This window comes from Sorex fumeus, unplaced genomic scaffold, assembly GCF_029834395.1.
Source record: "Sorex fumeus unplaced genomic scaffold, SorFum_2.1 ptg000037l, whole genome shotgun sequence".
NCBI classification, from domain to species: domain Eukaryota; kingdom Metazoa; phylum Chordata; class Mammalia; order Eulipotyphla; family Soricidae; genus Sorex; species Sorex fumeus.
The window spans coordinates 54,064,162-54,091,549 of NW_026606094.1; the positions used below are offsets into that span (position 1 = coordinate 54,064,162).

The 27,388-nt window shown below is 37.3% G+C and overlaps 1 protein-coding gene across 1 annotated transcript in view; it reads right to left on the bottom strand.

Moving 5' to 3' along the window:
• Positions 1–26,807, bottom strand: part of VWDE (von Willebrand factor D and EGF domains) — a 70,144-nt gene extending 43,337 nt beyond the window's left edge. The window contains exons 1-12 of the mRNA XM_056118564.1: positions 26,750–26,807; positions 20,925–21,109; positions 19,375–19,606; positions 12,408–12,470; positions 10,541–10,788; positions 9,943–10,032; positions 7,769–7,913; positions 6,513–6,730; positions 6,166–6,239; positions 4,373–4,643; positions 3,536–3,744; positions 2,004–2,965 (exon numbers count right to left, since the gene is read on the bottom strand). Coding sequence (XP_055974539.1) covers positions 2,004–2,965; positions 3,536–3,744; positions 4,373–4,643; positions 6,166–6,239; positions 6,513–6,730; positions 7,769–7,913; positions 9,943–10,032; positions 10,541–10,788; positions 12,408–12,470; positions 19,375–19,606; positions 20,925–21,109; positions 26,750–26,807 — 2,755 coding nt within the window. The remainder of the gene's footprint in view (positions 1–2,003; positions 2,966–3,535; positions 3,745–4,372; positions 4,644–6,165; positions 6,240–6,512; positions 6,731–7,768; positions 7,914–9,942; positions 10,033–10,540; positions 10,789–12,407; positions 12,471–19,374; positions 19,607–20,924; positions 21,110–26,749) is intronic.
• Positions 26,808–27,388: the final 581 nt, after the last annotated feature.

The window sequence follows — 27,388 nt, forward strand, 5'->3', positions numbered from 1 at the left end:
AAACTATTGAAACATTAGTATTAACTGAGAACAGATACTATCAAATTATAACAACTGCAGGGTCTATGTTTGCATTTTGCAACTTTTGTTTGTTCTATTGAATAGATTTACAAAAAAATATTTTTGCATTACAATAGTGTAACTAGTTAGCAATATAATACATTAATCTTTGGTTCTTAATGTAATCTTTCAAAAGGACTTATCAAAATTCATGTAGGAGGCTGGACCAATAGCACAGTGGGTGGAGCATTGCCTTGCACATGGCCAAGCTGGGTTCAATTCCCAGCATCACATATGGTCCCCTGAGCACCGCCAAGGGTAATTCCTGAGTGCAGAGCCAGGAGTGACCCCTGTGCATCGCCAGGTGTGACCCAAAAAGCCAACAAAAAAAATTCAGGCATGATGATTTGATAGTATTACTATTTTTATGTTATTATCACTATCCTACATGCTACCATAATCTTAGATGTAATTTTCAATGGTGAAATAATTTAAGGCAGTGAATTAGCTGACCTCAATATGGTCGCTCTTTTGATCTGGATTTGTGATCTTGGTGAGACCATATGTAATTTATGTCAGCAAGGTCTAGTTATCAAAATAAGTCACTGTCACTGTCCTCCCGTTGTTCATCAATTTGCTTGAGCGGGCCCCGTAACGTCTCCAACATGAGACTTGTTGTTACTGTGTTTGGCATGTAGAATATGTCATGGGTCGCTTGCCAGGCTTCGCCGTGCGGGCAAGATACTCTCGGTAGCTTGCCGGGCTCTCTGAGAGGGGCGGAGGAATTGAACTCGGGTTGGCCATATCGGCCCTGTGCAAGGCAAATGCCCTACCACTGTGCTATTGCTCCAGCCCATCAAAATAAGTACAATATGTAAAAGTAATTGAGTTCTTTGTCTAAGCACCAGCAAAACTCTAAATGAATAAAACTTAATAGGATAAAAAAAATATTTATACTCTTAACCATAAAAGTAAAAAAAACATGTTAAAGTGTTTATATATTCAGCAAATATCAAATAATTAAGTTATAATAATGTTCTGATGGCATTTTAGATACCTAGATAATAGTGGTGAATAAAACAAAGTTCCTGCCTTTATGAAATTTATAATTTAACATAGGAGGACAAAAATTAAAATATAAACTACTAATGGTACACATAAAGTGTATCATGTGTTCTAAGACTATAAACGTTATATCAACATTTAAGAGAAAAAAATCAAGAGGTTGTGTGAGAAAAACTATTGAAATAAGCATTGAAAAACTATTGAATAAGATGTATTCTATGTTCTATAACATGATACTTGAACAGAAGAAAGTCAGTCCTAAACCTAAGTTGTGGAAGAATGCTCCAATGAGGGGCAACAGTAAGTCAAAGCTTACAGCTAAGAGCAGGCTGAGTCCTTGAGGAACAGCAGAGCAGACACTGGAGAACAGTGCAGGAACTAAGGGAAGAATAGGAGGAAGATTCAGTGAGAAGTGAGAAAGGAGCTTTAGAACACTTAAAGAATGAAGTTCTCGTTTGCTGGGAGAGGAAAATCATTCCGATGCCAAGAACAGTATAGATGTTTATGCGTGAGGGAAAACATTGCAGCAAACTCACATAACTAGCAAAAGACGTAGACACTTTAAAAACACTAAGGGTGATTTCTGGAAAGACAATTTTCTTCAAGTAGAAGGACCAGCTATATGCAAAGCTGAGGTCAAGAGAGTTAGGTCTTTTAAAGAAACAACACAGAGACGAAAGTGGGTGGAGTGGAATGAGTGAAGGTGGTAGTACTGGATGATGGGTTTCATGGTTCACAGCATGCCAGATCACACTGCGCAACATCAGTTATTGTAAGAATTTCAGCTTTTACTCTAAAAAAGAAACTTCTCTCAAATTATTAATGTAACAATTAAGTGATTTTCACTCTGAATAAACTCCCTCAAGACACTATAGGTAAGAACAAAAATGTTCTCTGATCAAATAACATCCAAAATATTAAATCCAGAGAGGACTTACCATGTGAATCACTGCAATCATAAGAACTAAACCCTGGGGAACATGTGCACCCCCATTCCATACACTGCCCATTGCCACTGCATAAATTGGGGCACTTTAACTCCAAGAGAATGTCTTCAATAGACTCTCCATATTCTTCTTTGTGATATAGCCCCTCCTCCAAAATTCTCTTTTCACATTCATTTTCTAAAAGGGCCACACCTGCTTCTGCCCAGCTAAGATCATCTTTGAGCAGGATATCTTTAACACACATATCTATAACACTGTCTAGTTTCTTGCCAAGAAAAGCAAGGCAGTGTCTTCCTATGCTGGAGTTGGTAAGAGTCCGCTGACACAGTGCCAAGCTGCTGTTTTCAGTGTGCCCAGAGGGTGTGGGCCATGTGGGGACAAATTCTTGGTAGACATCCTCAGTGTGGTCCTCAGGGAAAAAATACCTAAGCTCTTCCAGGCCACTCTGACTGACGCTTTGGAAAGCAAACAAGGGAAAATATTCATGATCATTTCGCTTTCTCCTTTGGTTTCGTTGATCCAATCTCATTTCTTGGCTATGGTTCCCCTCCCATGAGTGTCTCCCAACATCCAAAGTTTGAACTGTATCTTGGTTTTCATTTTTTATAAGTTTTTGTAAACTTAAGTCCAGTTTGGTTAGGTTCACATGGCTTTTTTCTTGAGAGAAATTCAAATTATTTTCTTCTTGAGATGTATGCTTATTTATCCCTCTGATAAGGGCTTCTGTATTAACATACTCAGAAGTGATATCCAGCACTGGTATCAAAGAAGAAAATTTGAGTTGTCTGAGGTCTTTACAACCTGAAACCACTTCTGACTTAGAAAAACTGTCTAGAAAATTAGAGGACGGGTGCAATGATGTAGTATTCAAGGAACAGCTACAATAGGACCGTTTCCCAGGTGATGGCTGCAAAGCTGGCATTGTGTCAAACATGCTTTTTCCTGGTAAAATCCTTCCAGATGGAAAACAGTAAAGAATAGTCATTTGAACAGATCATTTTACCCCAATCAAGTCTTGCAAAGAAAAAACACCACACAATTATTGAGTCACCACCAATTTTAAGTAAAGTAAAAGTAAAGTAAAGGCCCTCCCGTTGATCATCAATTTGCTCAAACGGGCCCAGTAACGTCTCCATTGGAAACTTTGTTGTTACTGTGTCTGGCATATCGAATACTCTCGGTAGCTTGCCGGGCTCTCCGAGAGGGGCGGAGGAATCGAACTGGGGTCGGCCATGTTGGCCGCTTGTAAGGCGAACGCCCTACTGCTGTGCTATCACTCCAGGATGTGAGGGCGATCTGGCTGCGACATCTGTCACCCCATTGATCGCCAGGGTTGATTCAGCTGATCTGGCTGGCTAGGCGGGTGTCCCCTTCCTCCCTCACGGCCTTCCCCGATAGAGACGGACCGGTCTTCGGTCGAGGGTATACGAGTAGCTGCGCTGCCCTGCTAGAACCTCCAAACAAGCACCAATTTTAAATCTAACATTAATATAAACATGAATGAAAACTAATTATGTTCTTACCTCCATTTATTAATAAAGGCAACGTGATTATTAAGAGTTTTATCGATTTTTATTCCATTTTTATCATGGAAATCATTTTCTGGGTTTTCATCAAATGTGCCACAAAGTCCTAAAGTATTTCTGTAATCTAGAGTAGATGCTCTGATGGTTAAACTCATGCCCCATTCACTCAGATCAGCACGGATAAAAGTTCCAGATGAAAACCAGATCTGAAATATAGAAAGAAAATATGTTTAAACAATATACAATATGGCTAGGGGGAAAAAGGCTGTTATTTTAAAATGAGAAAGCCTCAGTATTCTTTTAATATAAAAAAGAATTAAATATTGATTTTCTCAAGGCTACAACTTTCTTATAATGCTATATGTAAAAAATGGGTGTTTGCATTTTGCTGACATGAAATTTGGTATTGAGATATGTTGCTCTAATTCCTTTCTCTAGATAATCCAAAGTGATATGTTTTATACAGTAAAACAACTGTAAATGTTAAGACTAATGGCTACTAAGCAACATAATAATTATGTAAGTAGAAGTAGACTGCTGTGTAATTAATTTCCATGGATGTCATTTCAGAGGACCACACATTTCTGTACTCAGGGATAGGAGATTAATTAGCAGTCCTTTGCTTCCCTGACTGGGATGTGTCAAGAAACTCTCCTCTAAAATCACTGTAGATACACCACCTGTGTTTATTCTGATTTTTTGTTCCCCTTTTAAATTTTCATGCTAATTTAAATGTCATTTCCTAGAAAATAATAATAGAGATTTAAAAAAAAGAAGTTGACATTTTGAGACAAAAGCTGTAGAGAAATGCATCTCCAACAATATTGTACATACTGTGACTTTTCTTCCAAGGTAAGATTCACTTATCTTGATATTGCTGGTTACATCTGGGCTCTTTAAAAATAAATATGGCTGTGACTCATGCAGCTGACCACTACACATATCCAAAGCAACTACATCACTGTCTTCTCTGGCAACAAAGCCGCAGTTACATGACACAGGATAGTTAAGGCTTCCGCAGTCCCACTGACGCACATGAACTTCAAAATCACGTGACATGCTCTTATAGAGTACAAATGTTCCAGTCTTGAAATTATCATATTCCCTATCATTAACAAAAAGTCATTTATATCAAGAATTATTACGATACCACAATGGTGTAGAGAAATATATTTCTTGCATTTATTTGTACACATTAATTATAATTTTGTCTAAGAATTTTAAAATGTACATATTATAAATTTAAGTTTTGTGCATTTCAAACATTTATTTGTAAGACATTAAATAAAGTAAATAGTGATACATGCTTAAATCTCACTTTTTTCCTGTTGTAAAACTAGAAAACCTTTGTTTCCAGTCTATGTTTTAATTCCATACTTTAGCTTCCTTTATAGCATGTATTTTCCTAAGATATTCTGAATAATTTATTTATTGAGCACATATTCCTTTATTTAGTCAAAGGTAAGCACCATAAAAGCAGGGGGTGTTTTCTGTTTTTTTCATTGGCATCTCTGCAAAACTGTGAACACACTTAGTCACGCAGTTGTTGCAAAATTAACCTTGTTGAATTTTAATGGATCACACACCATGTTGAGTTTTGGAAATTTTTCACTAAAACCTAGTCTTTAATTAAAGCAATAAAGGATTTTTGTTTCTGAGATGTTTCTATACCTGTTCAATACTTGTTCAAAACCTCTAGAGTTTATTAACAAAAATCATTTGTTATTAGTGGGTTAAGTAAGCAAAATAATACAGTAGCTATACTATAAAAATGATCATTTTCCTTTTTGTCATTGTTGTTTTTGGCAGGCTATTCCTAGTTCAGTGCCCAGGACACCACACTGTCCCAGGGATTGAACCTGGAGCTCCCATATGCAAAGCATGCACTTCAGTTCTTTAAGCTATATTTATTGTTACACATTTCAATTTTTAAAGAATAATGTGGTAGGCCTTTCACATGGCTGACATGGCCGACCCGAGTTCAATTCCTCCTCCCCACTTGGAGAGCCCAGCAAGCTACCAAGAGTATCTCGCCCGCACGGCAAAGCCTGGCAAGCTACCATTGACGTATTCTACATGCCAAACACAGTAGCAACAAGTCTCACGATGGAGATGTTACTGGGCCCACTCGAGCAAATCGATGAACAATGGGAGGACAGTGACAGTGAATGGGACCAGAAAGAAAGAACAATGGCTAAGGTGCTTGCCTTGCAAGCCATTGACTATCATAGTTTTTACTTTGGGTATCCTTATCATTAATTAAAATTGATTAATTTTGTAAATAATTACAACTTGATGTTCAATCATCTTTTTGAATCTCAAAGATTATTTCAGTATCATGTATAATTCAACACCGTGAATATTTCTTTAGATTGAACTTATTTTAAAATTATTTAAAATAGTAAAAAAATTATCTGCTATAAGCTTTATGTTATATTAGGCAAAAATATTCCACACAAATAAATTAGCATTTTGATGCAAGTCAGTGGTGATAACACAAGTCCTGCTTTCTAATTTCCTTGTAAACAAGACTAAGTAACAATAAAATAGTAAGATGCTTAAGACAAAACAATAAACTGTACCCCCCCAAAAAATAAAAATAAAAGGAAAAATTTTAAGGAAATTACCTGCCATCAAATGTAATTATATGTGGGTCAGTAAACGAATAGCAGTAAGCTGTTGGTACATCCTTTACTCTGATCTTCAAAGCAAAGACATTTTTAATAAATATGACCATGAATTGGCAATGATATAGAATAAGTTACTCATAAATCTCAATACATTTTAAATTGATTATTGTTTCTAATCACAGTTTCTGAAAATTGAATTATTTGAGATTGCAATCACTTAAATTATTTTGAAATTATATAGAAGGTGTAATTAATTAGGAGATCTATTAAAAACAGATTAATAAAAACAGATTAATGTCTGCTTTAGAATTTCACTTATAAAGATATATTTGTAAATTGTCAACCTGGATGCTGTTTGGAACATAGCTGTTCCACAAGAAATCCTCATTAACAATTGGCTCCACTATGATATTCGTAACTCTTTCTCCATCTTGAGCAAAATCAGTTACAGCAGAATAGTACACAAAAGCATGGCTACAGGTTTTGTTAGCACAGGATGATGTCTGGAGAAGGTCCACATGACAGGAAGACAGAGCCAAGTTTAAACCTAGATGTTCTTTCCCTATTTTATGAAAAAGCACAGTGAGAATTTTAGTGATGGAATATACTATGTAAGACATACAATAACAATTAGGACGAGACACTGAATTGAGAAATTATTTTAAATTATTTTCTCTTACATAAAATTATGGCTGTTAATTTTGTCCAAAAAAAACCAAAGATAACACCAAACTCTATATGAACTTTAAAAATGGCTAATCAATTTTAACAGATATACATAAATATATCAATAGTATTATATCAATAAGTTTGCATATGCACATGAAAACAATATAAAACTTCTATTTCTATATAAATTATAAATCTAATAACAAAAAAATTTTCACTTTTCTTCCTAAGCATTGAAATAAAATAAATATATGTGTTACACACACATACACACACGTATATATACTTGAGACCTTGAGTACAAGTACAAGAATATACATAAATACTTGAGACCTCGAGTACAAAGTACAAGACTATACCTATATACTCGAGGTCTCTAATCGTTGCTGTGGTTGTGACATAACATAAATCTATACAATTACTCATTTAAATGGAAGAATTTTAATACAAAAGATCTCAAACATAAGCTTACATTAGAGAAAGGACTGTAAATGATGCATTATAAATCCATGTTGTATAACCATGAATTTCTAGCAAAATGTATGACTTCCCTCAAAACGAATGATTTGGAAAGTCTTAAAGAGCACTTTGTATCACGATTTCTGAAAATAAGCCAAAGAAAATAAGTAGACAGGAAGATGAGGAGGATAAAAAATTAAAAGTAGGAAGACAAAGGTTATAATGGAGAGGTAATTGCTCTATTATTTTTAAATGTTGTCTTTAGTTGAGGAGAGAAATGTGGACTGCAATGTTGATTTCTGGCAATTACAAATTTGAACTAATATTACAAATACGCTTCGTTATAATTTGGCATTAACTTGGAACATAACAAAGTACAAGAATACAGTCCAGTAACTCTTCATACGAATTTAAAAGCCATTAGTTATTACTTGAAATCTAATAATAAAATTAAGTGGATTTACTCTATTACCTTGATCCACAGTTTTCAGTTTTAATGAAATTTTGCATTCCTGATCAAGCTCATTTAATTGAGAGCAAATGATAGGAACTGTGCTCTCAATCCTCAATTGGTATTCTTTCCCATCTTCTGATATAGTACTGACTTCAGGTTGCAACTGGTGAAAGAACGTATGGAGAGAAGTCAGATTTTAAAAAAAGAATTTGCAAGATAAAACTCTTTAAAGTGGTATTTTCTAAACAGCTAGTACTTTGCTAAAGTATCATAATGGTGAAATTTCCAAAGTAAATAGAATCAATTAAAACCAAAACCTTCAAAAAACACATCTGCAACATGCAGAAGAGCACAAAGAGCAGCCAGATGCTTGAGTGCATTTTGATTCCTGAAGGCATGGTAAGCAGATGCTTGGAGCCTGCCTATATGAATTTGGTTCTTTGGTAGGCACTGGAAAATGAAGGCAATGAGGATTCTAATATATATACATATATATATATATATATATATTCCATTCTATTAGCTAGAATTAAACTGATACACCAACAGAAGAAACTGTTTATTCTTCTGTCTGTTTGTTTGTTTAGAGGCTATACCTAAGATGCTCAGGGTTTACTCCTGGCTCTGCACCCAGGAATTACTCCTGGGGGTGCTCGGGGGATCATATTGAGGTTGAATCCAGGTTGGCTGTATGTGACATAAACACTCTTCTTGCTATAATATCACTCTGGCCCCAGGTCTGTTTATTTTTACAAATTCATATCAATAAAATACCTAGACATCTTTAATCAAAATGTTGCCTTCTGAAATAGTACCTTCAGTTTATTTCTCAGTCTCTGCTGTTCATAGTTAGAATTGCTAAAATACTAAATCTTAGGACTGGTCTTATCCCACTTTATAAGCCAACACTTTTTTTGAAGTAGAAAGTTTTTATGCAATTTCAGTTCTTGGCTGGCTCTCAAAACAGATGTTTCTGAGCACTGGTTATTTAGCCTGGAGCCTAATGAAAAACAGTAATAGGCTGACCACTGTCCCAATTTTTGTCTGCTGAGATCTTAGAAATGTAGAGCCAAAAGTTCTGTGTTGTCAATATTTGAGCTCTGCTTCTTTTTCCACTAAGCCTCTGTGATTCTAGTAACATATTCACCCTCTCACTCTTTCCTTTGGTTCTGATTATATAAAACTTAAATTCGCCACTGAATCCTATTTCACAATTTATCAATTATCCCATCTTAACCTTGAATTAGAGATAATTCCAGGCTAAGCTCCAGTCCTAAGACTGAGATCTCAGAAAAAGAACAGCACTCATTTGTCCAAACCTAGTGGTAATGCCCACATTCTTTCCACCACCTTTTAATTCATGTTTCCTATCTCATCTGCCAGATATATATATATGTGATATAGCACAGCGGGTAGGGCGTTCGCCTTACAAGCGGCCAACATGGCCGACCCGAGTTCGATTCCTCCACCCCTCTCGGAGCGCCCGGCAAGCTACCAAGAGTATCCCGCCCGCACGGGCAGAGACTGGCAAGCTCCCCATGGCGTGTTCGATAAGCCAAAAACAGTAACCATAATAGGTCTCATTCACCTGGCCCTGAAAGAGCCTCCAATTGTTAGGAAGATGATTAAGAAGAGGCTGCTAAAAATCTCAGGGCTGGGACAAATAGAGACATTACTGGCACCTGCTCGAGTAAATCGAGAAAAATGGGATGACAGTGAGTGATAGTGTTACAGTGATCTCATCTGCTAGAAATGATAAATTTTTGGACTCTTATGTTACCATCAATAATCACAAATATTGCCTTTTTTAATTTACCCCAATATATGCATTCCACATTTCTAAGTTAATTCTATACTTGTCCTGGCACCTGTCTTTCAAAATGTATTAGAAATGAGTAACAGTAACTTTTAGTTATACAGAATTAAATGTTGAAATGGAACTTTTTTGCTTTATTTACAATCTGCACTATTTCTGGGGGAAAAAATAGCAAGTATATTACAACTTTAGTTGATTACTTTAAGCCCTCAAACCAAATTATACATTAGAATTGCTAGAATTATTTTTCAAAACTACAGATTCATGGTCTCAACATTAGTCTATGATAAGGTTCTGGAACAGCATTTACAGATCACAGTACAGAAAACACATTTTTAGAGGAATAATCTTACTGATCTACCAAACTATTACATACCTTAATGCCTGCAAAAAATTCTTGACTTTCAATAGCTAAACTTTGTATGTGTGGTAGCTCCAAGAAAAATATGGAAGCACTGCAGAATATCTATTAAGACAAACAATAAATAAGAATTTAAAACTTAGATTATGACTAAAACATGTTCAATAGAGATATATTTTAAAACTAAAACCTGCTTTGGTATTTGGCAAAAATTACATTACAAAAATTAAATATTTAAACTTCAATATAAATTAAATAATTTCAGTTTTATAATTTATATATATTTGAAAGCAGATATTAAGTGACATCATTAATTTAATAAAGGATGTACCTTTCTTTTAGAATAAATGTATGTCATTTTAAATCCAGAAAGAGACCTAAAGTTAAGCATTTGTTAATAATCACTAAATTACCGAATCTCACAGTTACTTAAGCTTACTGACTCATCTTTATTAGAAGGCTGGACCAACTGCCAAGAAGAAAAAGAGAAAACAAAAAAAAAAAACAGTATTTCACACTGTAGAACAAACACTATTTTTATCATGTGATAAAAATAAATCGATTTTTGAAAACTAATACATTCATGAAAAGAAAGATATATTTTCAAACATACTCTGTCTCCAAGTCTGAGATTGATGCCATCCAGTTCCAAAAGAGAGAAAGCCTGAACTGTGGTCTCTTGCTTGAGCTCCTCTTTGATTTCGCGAGAAGAAAGTCTGTGCCAAGCTATGAGAAATCCCACTGAGTTGTTTGTAGGGGGAACATCAAAAGCACACCTACAGAAAAGTCTGGATTCAATCAGCTCCACCACAACCTCGGGCCTTCCTGGGGGTGGTGGGGGCAATAAGACAGACGGCTGAGCTGGAGAGAGAAAATACAGAATTTTTAATTGGGCATCTTAAAGGACTGAGAAAGCTCACACTTAAAGGAAAAGCTTATGCAGTCTGGAGATTTTGAATTTATATGAAGAAAAATAAAGTACATTTAGAAAAATAGATATTCTCTAAAATCAGCAAAAGGCACATTCTTATTTTAACCAATAAATACTAATAGTAAAAAGTTTATCACCTGAGTTGCCCCCCACAAGTGGCTCTCTGGCACAACCATGGGTCCAGAAGCACAAGGACTTAATGCAGAACCTGGCAGCCCGCGGCAGTAAAGTGAATGGACTTTAATCCACGTTAATGCGTCAATCCACGCCACCATGCCTGCCCAGAGGGAAAAGGATGTTGCTCCCTTCTGCCTTTTTCCCTCTGAACAACAAGATGGCGGCCGCCTCAGAGCTTTTTGGAAAGCCAGGTATGAACGGTCGTGACAGGGCGACTGAAACCTCATTGGAAGGGGGGCATTCCGGGCTCGTCCTTCACGCCCTACCAAGGTCACGAGTTGCCCCCCATGAGCAGCTCTCCGGCACGGCCATAGCTCGAGAGCCACAGAAACAATCTCATAATTATCTGACTCTCGGCAGAAATACTTCCAGGCTTAATAAGTAAAATATCAGAAATCCAAAATCACGCGGCCGCAATAGTGGCCACACGTCATCATTTGATTCTTTTAACCAGCTATAGAAACAAATTATTTCACAATGTCTTTTCAACAGGTCTGATTTGGGGGTGTAAACTCTACATAATAATGGTGCATCTTTTGTCAAAACAACTCAGCGTTAATATTGATAGGTACAGTATTTTATTCTCTTTAAAATGTAAATAACATGATCTAATTCAACTGAGACTTAGATTATAAAAACACCCTGTTGGGACCGGAGATATATAGTACAGAGGCATTTAGTACAAAGAACTTGTTTTGTGTGTGTCCAAGCTACGTTCAATCTCAGTCATCCCATATGCACCCCCGAGCCTCCAGGAGTGATCCCTGGGTACAGAGCCAGGAGTAAGCCCTGAGCAAACCCAGGTGTGACCCCAAAACCAAAAAAAAAAATTTTAAATCTTAAAACAAAGTTTAAGAGTATTAGAAAAGGGAGTTGAAAAATGTATTTACAACTGAGTACGTAATAGATAAGCAATTCAGAGTTTATCTTTGATGATTTATATATCAATAGTACCCTTTATGACAAAGTATATCAATTTTTTTGCCTGGTATCTGAATATATGTGTTTCTACCTGATGTTTTATGTCTTTGAAATTTAACTTTTCTTTTATCATCATGTAGATCACCATATAAAAACATTACTAGATTAATTATACGTCAATAACCCGTATCTCATTAAGAATTTCAGAACATATTTGCTCAACACGCCCCATATAAACACTAATGCTTCAAAAATAATTTTTATTTCTGTTCATCCCTTTAGGTATACATCATAAATTTTATAAGAATCTATTATAATAATTTTCTTTGAGAGATATTACAATAGGAGGCACTAAATATCAATACAATCAACAGAGTACGTCAAAGAACTAAAAATTATTGAAATATTTAGTCCTTAAATACATTAAAAACAAACAAAATGTGATACCTACGAACACAGTCACCTCCAACTTCAGTTTCATCTGGACCACATTGTAATTTTGAATCAGAAATAGCTGCAAATGGTTAAGGCACATATATTTATTCAGCTCAGCAAACAGTTTTATATTATATGTATTCATGTACACAATAAATAAAATAAAAGATGATAATCCTCTGAAGAATTATATTTTAAGTTAAAACATTTTTTTCAGGACAAATGATTACCTTTACAGAATACGATCAAAGGCAGATGTTTGGAGCATATTTTGAAACACTTATAGCTTTCATTTCATATTTAATATATTTTATTTATTACTTAGTAATAAAGCATTAAACCCTCCAGAAATGTAGACAACATTTAGTTTTACATTGGTTCTTTGGATCTGCCTCCCCCCAAATCTTGCAGAGGATAACAAAAGTCAAAAGGTTTTATGGAATAACTATAACAGACTCAAAGGCAAACTTAGTTCACTGGAACAAAATAGGCCCATGAGATTACTTCTTAGAATTTAGAATTTAATCGTTGAAATGAATTAAAAGCAGGAGCAAGTTTGAAGGAGTTCTATAGAAATGTGTTTAAACTCTATCACCAAGATTATAAAAGCTGCTTTATTGCTCCTATAGAGCAATAGACGGGTCTTCTGAGTCTTCTATTTTTCTTCCTAAGAATCAATAGTCTTTTTAAAAATCCTCACTTCATCATTTTTAACTTCATTTTCTAGTTGTTTTCTGTTACATGTCCCCAAACTAATAATCTACTGTGAGTTTTATTTCTTTTGCATTTTGATAAGAATTTTTTTTCTGGGGGTGGCAAGGAGACAAGACAGTGGTTGGACATATGCATTACATGTGACTAACCTGTGAACAGACTGTTTTCAAATAAATCTAAATAATAAATATGGTACTAAAGATTTTAAACATTAGGGCAAATAATAATATTCATACTTGAAGTAAATAACAGATGGACATATCTAGCGAATGAAGGCCCGATTTGTTCAAACTACTCTTTTCTATAAAATTGACTATATTTGGTATGAAAATCAGTTATATATGTTTTGGTTTATTTCTGAACTGTGAATTTTGCTCTATTGTTTTCTACTGATCTATTTATCTATCTTGATGCTTAAATAACCTCTATGGATCTTCTATAGATCAGCACTTCTCAACAGGGAATGGGGGAAGAGAGGGGTACAGGAAAGAAACAAAATTGAAAGAAGATCACAATCAGAAAAAGGCTGAGAAACACTGCTCAAAATTACTGTAACTCGGGCCAGAGCGACAGTACAATGGGTAGGGTGCTTTCCTTGCATGCAGCCAACCCGGGTTTGATTCCCAGCATTCCATATAGCACTCTGAACACCAACAGGAGAAATTCCTGAGTGCACAGAGCCAGAAGTAACCACTGAACTTCACTAGGTGTGGCCCAAAAACAAAAACAAACAAACAAAAAAGTACTGTAACTTCAGGATGGATTTGAAAGCCAAAGATTGATTTGATTTGTATATTTTCCCCCTTGTCTAAGTAATTGTGGTCTAATAGTAATTTTGAATTTACATATACATATAATTAACTTCAAAAAATTTTAATATTCTAATTTCCTTAACTGAAGAGTCCAGTATGAAATCTGTCTTGATAAATGTTTCGTATGGACACAAAGAATTCCATAAAGATCATGGATTGTTTTGTTTTGTGGAATCTTCTCTACGTGTAATTTAGAACAAGCCAGTTAGTACATTTTTCAGTCATCTGTATATTAGCTGTTTTGTTTCTGCCTGTTCGATCAGGTAGACAAATGGGTCTTGATTGCCAATATTAACCAAGGATTGCTGGTATCACCTTGAAGATCAACAAATTTTGCTTGTAACTTGAATATGTTCAGCATATATGAAATTTGAATTGTTATAACCTATTGCCAAAATTAACTAACTTTTTATCATTAGGGAATAACCTATTCCTCATTTTGCAATATACTTTGAATAGATTTATTTTAGATTTCTTATGATTCATTTGATTCATCTATCTCTATATTTTTATCCCTGTAGTTAAAAGTATATGAGGTTGCCAAACATGATTGCCACTCAATGCCGAGCGATAGCACAGCGGGTAGGGCGTTCGCCTTACACGCGGCCAACATGGCTGACCCGAGTTCGATTCCTCCGCCCCTCTCGGAGAGCCCGGCAAGCTACCGAGAGTATTCGATATGCCAGACACAGTAACAACAAAGTCTCCAATGGAGACGTTACTGGGCCCGCTCGAGCAAATCGACGATCAACGGGAGGGCCTTTACTTTACTTACTTTTAACACCCAAAAGGAGAGAGAGAGAACAAAAGGGAATGCCCTGCCACAGAGGCATGATAGGATGGGGGGTGGGGAATACTGGGACCCGTGGTGGTGGAAAATGTGCACTGATGGAGGGATGGAGGGATGGGTACTTGATCATTGTATAACTGAAACCCAAGCACAAAAATTTGTAAGTCTACAACTGTACCTCATGGTATTTCACTAATAAAAATTTAAAAAAAAACAACTTCTAAACAAACAAAAAAGTATATGAGGTTGCAGCCTCATTTTCTTTTCTTTATATTTAAAATTGGTTTTTCAGGGCTGGAGGAATAGTATATTGAATAAGACACTTGCCTTATACAAAGCTGACCACGTTCAATCCCTGGCACCCCACATGGTCCCTACAGTTCTCCGGGAATTATTTCTGAGCACATAATCAGGAGTAATTCAGGTGTGGCCCAAAAGCCAAAAGGAAATAAATTTTTTAAAAAACTGCTTTAATTTTTTGGGGTTTGTTTTGATTTTTGTTTTTGAGGCCACATCCAGAAGTGCTCAAGGCTTATTCCTGACTCTGCACTCCAGAATTACTCCTGGAAGTATTGGGGCACCATATGGGATGCCAAGGATCGAACCTGGGTTGGCCGTGTGCAAGGCAAGGCAAGCACACACTCCCCACCAGACTATCATTATGGATCCCCAAAACTGGTTTTCTCGGCCACTTTTAGTAATGTCCTGCTTTTCTTTCACTTAGAATATTTATAGCATATATAGTTTACTACTGATATTTCAGGACTTACTTGTACTTTTAGCACAGCGGGTAGGGCGTTTGCCTTGCACGCAGCCCACATGGCCAACCCGAGTTCAATTCCTCCGCCCCTCTCAGAGAGCCCGGCAAGCTACCGAGAGTATTCCATATGCCAGACACAGTATCAACAAAGTCTCCAATGGAGACGTTACTGGGCCCGCTCGAGCAAATCGATGATCAACGGGAGGGCCTTTACTTTACTTTACTTTACTTTACTTTTACTTTTGTTTTTGTTTTCATTTGACCTAGTGCAACTTTTAGACTTTTGTTATATCATTTTTAAAAATGAGTATGTTTTATATTCTCATTTGCTGATTTGTTATAATAATGGGTTTTGTTATGGAGTGCTATAGAGTTTAGGGCAAACATCTTAATTTCTCATAGCCAAGATTCAATTGAAATAATTCCTCTTGACATCATAAAGATCTAATTAGTTTGTTAAGTAGAAATATTAAAAAAATGTGAAAACATAATTTCCCATGATTTTTTTCTAATTAAAAGGCACATGGAAATATTTTTTGTTTGGATGGCTTCAATTAACAATATAATCTTGAACTTACTTGTTTTTTCTTTCTTATTTGGCGTCTAGATCTCTAGATGAAGTGTGTAGAAACAATATTTACATATATATTATAAAAAAATTTCAAATGGTAAAGAAAATTAATTATTAAAGTGAAAACTTTTGGAGTAGAGCAGCAGCACAGCGGGTAGGGCATTTGCCTTGCATGCGGCTGACTGAGGTTCGATTTCCAGCATCCCATATGGTCCCCTGAGTACCGTCAAGTGTAATTCCTGAGTGCGTGAGCCAGGAATAATCCCTGTGCAATGCTGGGTGTGACTCAAAAAGCAAATAAATAAATAAATAAATAAATAAAGGTAAAGGTAAAAGGTAAGGTAAAGGCCCTCCCGTTGATCGTCGATTTGCTAGAGCGGGCCCAGTAACGTCTCCATTGGAGACTTTGTTGTTACTGTGTCTGGCATATCGAATACTCTCGGTAGCTTGCCGGGCTCCCCGAGAGGGGTGGAGGAATTGAACTCGGGTCGGCCATGTTGGCCGCTTGTAAGGCGAATGCTCTACCACTGTGCTAACCTTTTAATTTTTGCTGTTGATATGTAACTAACTATGACAGATTCTTGTCTACCCAATAGCCACAAAGGTGTGATTGGATGAGGGTAGCAAAATTGTTTAAGTAAAACAGCACTCAGTAAGTATGTTTTATGATCTTTCTTCTGAAGTAATTTTAATAAGGAACCAAAGCAACAGTGCTTGCCTCGCATGTGGCCAACATGGGGTTTGTGTCCTCACACCATGTATGATCCCTTGAGCCCCACCAATAATGATCCCTGAGCAAAGAGTCAGGAGAAAGCCCTGGATACTGCTAGGTGTGGACCAAACAAAAAAAAAAAGAAAAAAACTGCCAACACAAATGAAGAACTTACAATGAGACTTTGTCCAAAGTAAATTTCTTTTAAAGCTGTAAGTTTCAGTCACCACAGCCTTCTTTTGTATTCTGATTTTTTCCTTTTCCTATCTAAAATACAAATTGTAAGGTAGGTAAAAGGTAAAGGCCCTCCCATTGATCGTCGATTTGCTCAAGCGGGCCCAGTAACGTCTCCATTGGAGACTTTGTTGTTACTGTGTCTGGCATATCAAATACTCTAGGTAGCTTGCCGGGCTCTCCGAGAGGGGCGGAGGAATCGAACTCGGGTCGGCCATGTTGGCCGCTTGTAAGGCGAACGCCCTACTTGCTGTGCTATCGCTCCAGCCCGATTGTAAAAAGCTAAAACTAGACCTTCATCTTGGGAAAAAAAAGCTAGACTCAAGGAGACCACAGCTTGATATTGAAAAGTGGCCCAATTACCAACAATAGCAAATGTCTATCACAGAGCCTTAGGAAATAAGTAAACGAAACACCTATAGATTGAGTGAATGACATTCTTATTTGTGGTCCACGCAGCATAATTAATGTTCTAAATATGATTTCAGGGCACTTTACATTGAAAAATCAGAGAAGACAATTAAGGTGTATGTCTAATGTATAATTTATACATTAAGAAATTTCCAGAAATTTCCTGTATAAAACAAAGAGAATCTGAATACAGAGAATGAGAAAAATAATCTTTAAATATTTGAGTTTAAATGAATGAGTGGTAAATACAAAACAGAACTTTTTTTTAAGGCATGACATTATAGATAAAACAGGGAATAGGAAGTATCAAACAATGACAAACCCTTGACTTTGATTACAAATTCAGATTATGAGGTGGGGGGTGAGAAAGCAAACTACTAATAACATAAACATTAACACTATTTTAACTATATTAGTGTGTAAATTAAAAAAAATTTTATGATGGGATAGAGTAATAGTGGGATGGAGCGATAGTATAGCAGGTATGGCACTTCCCTTGCATTCAACCCACTTGGGTTTGATCTCCAACACTCCACATTGTTCCCTGATACTTTCCAGGAATGATCCCTGATTGCAAAGCTAAGAATAAGCCCCAAGCACAGTCAAGTATAGCCCTAAGTTTTTTAAAATTATTTTTGATTTTTTTTAATATTTAAAATCATACTTTAAAATTTACTGTAACAGTAACATTTCTGCTGAAATTACTTTTTCGTATTTTAAGACATTCTGGTATGAAAGTTTTATTTTCATTTTAAAGTAGTGTAGCTAAGTTTTTAATATATTCCCATCAAAACATCCACAGGATTTTCCACACGTATTTGGTACTATTATTTGAAATTTTGTGAAAATCAACTAAATTTTTCATGCCAAAAATGATGAGAAATACCAAAAAGACATGTTTGATGATACTTAATTTGGCAACCTAATGAAGCTGAGCATTATTTGGCTTTCTCCTTGCTCTAGTAGCTGAGCAGATGCTGATGTTCCTTACTGAGCACAGTGCTTCAGCCAGGTTTAGCAACCCAACAGCTGTTTAAGCAATGTGAAGATTCACTGGATTACTCTCTCAGGGTAATTCTCCAAAGAAGAACTGGAAACAAGGCACTGAAAATAAAACACAAGGTTCCCTAGATGTTGAGTGCCGCTACTCTTCCAAGTTCACATTTTGTTATGCTCTTTCATTTCTTGAGACCCAATATTTCTGTCCTTTCACACTATTCTGAGCCTACCACAATCATTGCCTTGATGGCTTTCACCTATTCTTCTTAGCTGTAATGCTCTTTCCCTCACCTTTTTTTTTCTGACCTTTAATTGAAAAAGATGAGGGGGATGGGGCTGGAGCGATAGCACAGCAGGTAAGGCGTTTGACTTGCATGCAGCCAACATGGCCAACACAGGTTCGATTCCCAGCATCCCATATGGTTCCCCAAGCACTGCCAGGAGCAATTCCTGAGTGCATGAGCCAGGAGTAACCCCTGAGCATCGTCGGGTGTAACCCAAAAAGAAAAAAAAAAAGATGAGGGGGAAAGAGTAAAAGAAAGAAATGCTTAATACTTCGAATCATTATATTCAGTGGGAAAAAGACAAGGAATCTGATACTGTAAGTATACAAGACCGGAATGAGAAAAGGGACAGAGAACACTTCTTCACAGTTCACCAGACAAGAACCAGCAAATCCATTTGTATTTGTATAAGATTCTAGGATTAACAGTAGTTAATTTTTCTAAGGAAAAAACATTAACAAATACTTTTGGGGATTTAAAATCTTAAAGATGTTGGGAAAAAACTCTAAACAAATCTGGCCAATCTAAACCAGAAATCTAGCTTTACTCCAGCAGTAATGGTTGACCAAGTCTCTTACAGGGATCTGCTTTGCTGTGCTGAACACAACCAAGCAAATTATCCAGAGACTGATGCAGGCACAACAATGCATAGAGTTCCATAATTAGCTTTTAGATATATTACTCATGTTTTCTTACCTTGTGCACAATATCCCATACATCCTTGAGTGGGTTGTAGGAAGTATACAAAAAAGTTCCCACAGTTTCTTACTGACACTGGGATTTGAAAGAGACAGCAGTCTTTTGTAGAGCTAAACAGAAATTGCCACGTTGCACAAGCTGTCAGATGCTTGATTTCCCCAGGCAAAGGCAGAGTTTCTGAGTCTTTCAGGGACAGCCAGATAGGAGCCTGGGTTCCGCAGTGATTCATCTTTTGACATCAGAGAAAACAAAAGTCTAAGTTCACTTTATTTTTATAAAAATCTAATAACTTGTACCTATACTATAAAAGACAAGGCAACTTTACAGATTTATCAAATTTAAGGTTAGATCCCATTTAAGTTAAACCTATATTCCATGTGTTATATTCTATACAACAGAAATTTTGTATCAGATTACTTCCTAAAATAGTTCATGCATCCTGAGATAAGTCTATCTAAATTCAAATAAAATTACCTTGGAGATTACTTGAAGAAAGCTGTAAGCAGTTCATCTACAAAACTATTACATAATTCAGGATGTATAAATAATCAAGGGAGAAAAAAATTGCTGAAAAATTGAGTAAAATTTGAGAATAAAATTGAAGTTAAAAATCTCACTTGAAGCCAATAATCAAAATAATTTTCAGATAGAAAATTGCATGAAATGGAAAACAAAAAAATATTATAGGCCATATATGATGTAGGAAGGGCTTGAGGAAGTTATTAACTGCATGACCTTGGGCAAACTAATGTACATACATCCTCTGTTTTTATATTAGGTATATAATAGTGCCTACTTCACAGTGCTATGTCAATATATAAGTAATGTTCATAACACACCTTCTGCAGACCAATGGCTAAACAAGGGCCTTCCCAGCACTTCTAGGTATAGCCCTGCAGACCCACAAGTGCCCCAGGGTGTAGACCCAGTAGCCCCCAGCACTGCTGGGTTTGAGCAGCATTGCAAAAACTGGGCCCAACCTTTAAACCACCCAGTTGGCCAAGTATCACCAGGAGTGACCCTTGGTCGTACCTTGGAAAGGACCCTCACCCCAAAGAAAAAAAAATTTCTGAGCAACTGAAATATGTTTAATGGTAAGAAAATGGGGCTTCTGTTAAGCTGAAAAATAGGGAATGCTTAAAATATATACATTTTACTGTTTACAGCTTACTGTTCTTTAATGCTGTTAGGGATAACAACTTGGCTAGATGACTAAGACATAACCGCTAGCTGGGTAATTTTAGAAATGTTTTATGTAAAAATCAGTTTTCTATACAGAATGGTGGAAATAATGATAATAAATTAACTACATTCTAGAATTCTGAAAATAACCTAAGATCAAGTAGGTAAAAACACTTGGTGGGGTTCATGATGTAACATTAACTATTTATATGAGAATAGGGATCATGGGGATACCCCTTTGGATTAATTCAACCTTGAAATGAGACTCTTTCAGCTCAAACATAAATCGGTTGTAACACGTCTCAATTCTCATCCTGAAAAATACCGAAGCAAAAGCACAGGCAATTCTCTGAGAGCTGTCATACCTCAACACATTTGGTCGGCATAGCAGCAGGTCTGTCAAAGATGAGAAATCGGTACCATCCCGGAGCAAGTGAGTGGTCACATATCAGGTCTTGAATGGCTGACTGCTGGAGGTGCAATGAGTCAAATCGGACATTTCGGTAAGGACTCTGCAATAGCTGGTGTCCCCCAGGAGAGCATTCTTGAGCTGGGATGGAAAGATGGGGGAAGGCTATATATCTTTTCTTTAATACCACTGCTCAGCCCTCATTTAAAACATCCTCACCAAATAGAAATTAGATATCTAATCTTACAGTGCACATGAAAACCATCTGAAATGTAAAGGACCAAACGTGATGGCCTCCCAGGAACTGTATTCCAAACCATGATGCCCAAAAGTAGAGAGAAAGAAGGAAATTGTCTGCAATAGAGGCAGGGGATGGGGAGGGAGGGATACAGGGGACATTGGTGGTGGGAAATGAACACTGGTGGAGAGACAGGTGTTCAATCATTGTACAAATGAAACTCAACCATGAAAGCTTCATAACTGGATCCCATGATAATTCAATAATAATAATAATAATAATAATAATAGTAATAAAATATATGAAATGTCAGGCTCTTTTTGTAAGCCCAGGGTGACTTAACTTGCAATTTCCATGAATACAATAACAAACCAACACACAATTATGAAACCATATCTTTTCAGTTACTAGTGCTTTAATGGCTTTCTTTTTATTTAGTTGGATTATGCACTATTGCTGATACTTATTGAGTCAGGATTTTGTTTCTTTCATCTGGAGTCACAGGCTTTATGAAGGATTCTCCTGTCCCTGATCTCAAAGTGCCATTATTCTCTCTCCTTCACCTGCTTTCTTTGAGAGTAACCAAGTCTCCCCCAAACCTTCTCTCTGCTGGGTCCTGAAATTCAGTAAACTAAAGCAATCTTGCTTGTTTGGTTGATTGGTTTGGGGCCACACCTGGCTGTGCTCAGGTTTTATTCCTGACTTGGCATTCAGGGATCACTCCTGGCAGACTGGTGGGGAGCAATATGGGATGTCTGCAACCAATCCTAGTCATCTGTGTGCAAGATAAACGCCCTACCTGCTGTACTATCTCTCTAGCCCCCGAAATAACTTTCAGTGCTAATCTCATTCTTGTAAAATGCTTCTCTTACTGAGGGATCATGTATTCTTTAAGGAAGGGAACAGTGAAAATTTTTCAGAATAGTTTTTGTGGAATTTTGTATTCAAAGTCTTTTTTTGAAAAAAAAAAAGAAGAAAAGAAATGGGGTGGGTAGGAGTGTTTTAGCTGGAGACACTAGAAAAGACCATGGGATAAGGGAAATTTGGGGAATTCTGTTTAGGGAAGATATTTTCTGAGCAGCATTAATGAAATTTAGTTCACTGATGTTAAGCACGCCTTGCATATTTGAGAGACTAGGTTAAATCGGTACTAGGTTAAAACTCCAGAAAAAAAGTTTTTTTAAAAAAAAAACTTATTTTTTGAAATCTTGCCATTTATGATAACATGGAGGGAGTAGGAAGGAATTATGCTAAGTGAAGTAAGTCAGAGAGAGACAGATTCCAGATGATCACACTCATACATGAGATATAACGAAATAAAGCAAGATAACACACAATGCCAACCCTTTGATTCTAGTGATGTAGTTTCCCTCCAAAAACCAAGAACCTAACCCAGGTCTCAAGCATGCGATGCATGCTCTTTAGCATTGTGTCACACCCCGAGTTCATTACTTCACGATTTATGAGGGGAGTAAATCAAGGGACCAAAGGGTAGGTTAGAGTCCAACATAGTGTTCTAGTGGCACTTTAAAACTAGGTATGGTGTGACAAGGTATTTTTGAACAGGTGTAAAAAAAATTCCATAAATTAGAAGATGATGAAAACCAACACCACTTTAATTAAGTCACTGTCACTGTCAGGGTCCTCCCGTTGTTCATTGATTTGCTTGAGCGGGCCCAGTAACGTCTCCATCATAAGACTTGTTGTTACTGTGTTTGGCATATTAAATACATCACGGGTAGCTTGCCAAGCTTTGCCGTGAGTGCAAAATATTCTCGGTAGCTTGCCGGGCTCCCCGAGAGGGGCAGAGGAATCGAACTCGAGTCGGCCATGTTGGCTGCATGCAAGGCAAACGCCCTACCCACTGTGCTATTGCTTAATTAAGTAGAAGAAAAAAATTAAAGTGATAAGTAAGTAGAAAAATATAGTTGTATTCATAGCTCTGAAGACAATACTGATTGGTAGCACTCCTCAAACTGACATAGAGATCACAACTATCAGACACAATTAAGTCCTTAGAAGTTGAAAACCTGGAGCCGGAGCAATAGCACAGCAGGTATAGTTGCCTTGCATGCAGTAGACCCGGCTTTGAACTCTGGCATTCCATGTGGTTACCTGAGCACCATCGGGCATCATTCCTGAGTGCAGAGCCAAAAGTAATCCCTGAACATTGCTGGGTGTGACACAAAAAGCAAAAAAAAAAAAAGTTAAAAACCTAATTATGAGATGTACATGGAGTCTCAAAGGCCCAGAAAAGCTAAATAAATCTCTAAACAAACAAACAACAAGACAATAGTGTTGTTTATGTGGTTTAGGGAAACAGCTCTTGCCATGCATGGGTGAGGCTCTGGTTTTGTTCCCCAGAATTGTCAAAACAAATTTTAAAAACAAGAAAAATAACTAAAGAACAGAGCAACTCATATTTCCCCAATTCAAAATTCACTACAAGTAACAGTAACCAAGACAGCGTAGAGCTGGCATAAGGAGAGAAACATTGGCAAATAAATTTATGTGTTGAGATATAAACCCATAAACGTATGGTTATCACTGATTTTTATGTCTATGACGACCTTCAATGAGAGAAAGGACAATTCTCAAAAGTCATTTTTATAAAATTGGACATCCACACGAAAAAGAATGAACGTACCGTAATGTTATACCAGATGAAAAATTTAACTCAAGATTCTGGGAATCTAGCACAGGGATTAGACATGAGTTTCATATCCAGACCTTCCAAGTATCAACAATTGAAGCCCAAGTGGCTCCCAAGCACAATTTGCGAGGCCTAGGAATCCCCCAACGTGTTAGAGTCCAAACCACACGGCATCTTTGAACCCTAGCACTGAATCACAGGCCTGATTGGCCAAGCATTGCCAGGCGTGTTCCCTGTGTCATGAAGCTCTGCATGGGAAGCATTCTAAAAATTAACTCAAAACAGATCAAAATAAAAATACAAAAATAATCTCAAAAGTATTATAAACTCTTAAGAAAAAAATGGATAAATAGTTGTGACATTAGATTTTTCAGTGGGTCCAAGATATGACAGGAAAACACAAACAATGAAAGAAAAGATATAAAATTGAAAACTTTAGTTCTCCAAATGACACTATTGTGAAAGTGGGGGCAAAAACTCTTATAGGACATGAAAAAATATTAAAAAAATAATTGCAAATCACATATCTAATAAAAGAACTATGGAATATAAAAAAATACATGTACCTCAACAAAAAAATGCTATACAGCTCAATCTGGAAACTGGAAGAAGATCTGAATAGATATTTTCCCAAAGAAAGATGCATCAACGCCCAATAAACACATGGAACAAATAGTTTCATTAGCCACAAAAGAATTGATTGCTGTTTTGGTTTGCCCAAGTTTTTCTTTTTTTTTTTCATTTTGTTTTGTTTTGTTTTGGAGCCATCCCAGGCAATGCTTAGGGCTTATCCCTGATTCTGTGCTCAAGAATTGCTCCTGGCAATGCTTGGAAAACCATATGAGATGCCAGAGATTGAACCGGGTCAGCTGTCTGCAAGGCAAGTGCAACCTGCTAATCAATCTCTCCAGCCCCATAGCTACCAAGGAAATGAAAAACTTAACTTTTGAAATGATAAAACATCTCATCCAATAACTACTCCTAGGTATATATGCCAAGAGAAATATAATTGGGTCCGTCCAAATTACACAAAGAGGTGTGGTATACATTAGTTATACTAAAACTCTAAGTACTATACACCATAAATAAGTTATTTGTATGTTATCTTACAAAAAATATTTGGGAGCTGAAGAGATAGAAGAGCAGATAAGCACTTGCCTTGTACACAGCCAAACCAGGTCCAATCCTCAGCATCTCACATGGTTCCCAGAGCCCCGGGAGGAAAGATTCCTGAATGCAGAGCTGGCAGTAACCCCTGAGCATTGCAGCATGTGGCCCAAAAGACAAATAAAAAAACCCAAAACAAAAGAAATGCTATTTGGAAGAATGAGAACTCATTTTCCATTCATGTCCTCTTCTCTCTCTCTCTCTCTCTCTCTCTCTCTCTCTCTCTCTCTCTCTCTCTCCTACATTCATAAAGAAATTATTGATTTAACCATGATTGAGTTTAGAACCTGAGAAGAGTTTATAATTGTCTTCAGTATAGAAATTACAAGATACTATATAGAGGAAAAAGAGGGTGTGTGATGACAGTAAACACTTAAAAAATTATAAGCATTGGATTAAGTGCATATACATGCATTTTAAAAAGTTGTTCATGAACATCTAGAAAGTATGTAAGCAAACCAAAGTACACACATACTACACAAACAAGATAGCTTGTTGAGATGTACCTCTTCAGAATATAACATGATTAGATTAAAACCCTACCTTTCTAACTTTTATGTGGATAAGTGCTTTCTCTCTTCCCTCCTCCCCCCCTTTTTTTTAACAGACTAGACTAACCTTTGTAAATAAGTTTAAAGTGATAAAACAAAATCACACTTAAACAGTTACAAAAGTTGCACATATCTCTTTTCAACCTATAATCAGTTTTACAGGGATGAGAATTATCTCAAAGAAGCATATGGAAACTTACCATGTAAGAAGAAATGACCCTTCCTTTAATGCTCTAATCTTATTAAAACAAAACCAGTTGGGAAGAGGTAGCAGATATGTAGTGATTTTATCTTCACAGTATTTTAAACATCTTAAAAACTGAGGGGTGGGGGAGCACTCCCAGTGATGCTCAGGGAGATTACTCCTGGCTCTGTGCTCTCAAGGATCACACCTGGCGGTGCTCAGGAGACTACATGTGATGCCAGTGATGAGCCTGGTTCGGAGCGTACAAGACCCACTGTACTATGATTCTAGTTCCTTAAAACTTTTTTAAAAGTTTTCTTTGACATGAATTAAAAAGCCGATTCAAGCAGAAATACGATGAATATGCAGAAAAACCAACACTCATCCAAGATAGAAATAAATGTTTCTATATTTCCGGGAGTGGGATGGGATTCAAGTAGAAACCGTGCAGTTTGGAGTCAAACTCTTCTCGAATAATTCGACCCCACTTTCTCCAAAGTCAACTGGCAGATCTTGCAAAAGTTTCTGAGAGTTGAATTCAAGGGACATGAAGGAGAGTATTAGATTCATAGGATGGTAAAGAAGATTAGAACTCTACTTTTCTAACTTTTACGTGGGCAAGCGCTCTCCTCCCCCCCCCTTTTTTTAATAGAATAATCTTTGTAAATAAGATTAAGGTGATAAAATAAAAATCACACTTTAAAAGTTACAAAAGTTGCACATATCTCTTTTCAACCTATGATCAGTGTTACAGGGATGAGATTAAAACTTAACAGAGGGTCACAGAGCAGAAGAGATGAGGTTGGAAAAAAATAAAACGCCTGCGGAGAACCGACGTAGGAAAGACACCCTTTGCCTAGAAGAAAGCCCAGGACCGCAGCTGAGGACCGGAGGAGGATTTCCTTAGAGATGCTCGGGGGCGAACCCTCCCCGGAAGGCACGGAGTGGCCCAACTCCCGCCCGCCTGCCCACGCCCTACCTCGGTGACCTTGCCCGGGGGCCAAGAGCATCAGTGCCAGCGCGAGCGCCCAGACTCCACCCCTCATCGCCAGGTCTGGACCGAGTCGCAGAGCACGCACGTGGGTGCGCAGAGCAAGTCCCCCTGCCCTGCGAGCTCTGAACTTTCTCCTCTGCTCTGTTCCTCCTCTGAAGCAGCTAAAATCCTCTCTGTCCGGCGCAGCCTCGTTTCCGCTCCCGTTGCTGCAGCCTCTGCTCGGCCCCCAGCGCCTCTGCTGCCTCGCACCCCGCCCGCCTGGCCCAAGCCACGCCCATCCGTCCCGGGGGCCCACCGTGAGCGTGGGGAGGGGGGGATCCCCCAGTATCCAGGGCAGCCCTGGTTTACAGAGCGCCAGCTTCCGGAGTATCACGTGGCCCCGAACTCTAAGAAAAGTTTTAAGAAAGCTGGTTTTAGCCTAGAAAATTGCTCAGAGGGGTCTCAGTACAAGAAACTTTGCAAAGTCCTTTTGGAAAGGGTACTGCCCTGGTTGTGCTTGCCCACAGAGTCTTAACCGGGTTGTCCAGTAGCCTGGATTGTCTGAAAAGGAGTGCTGGCCTCTGCACTGTGATGAAAAAAAGAGAGACGCCAGCAGAGATTAAAGCTGCAACCTGAGAATCCCTCTAAGGGAGG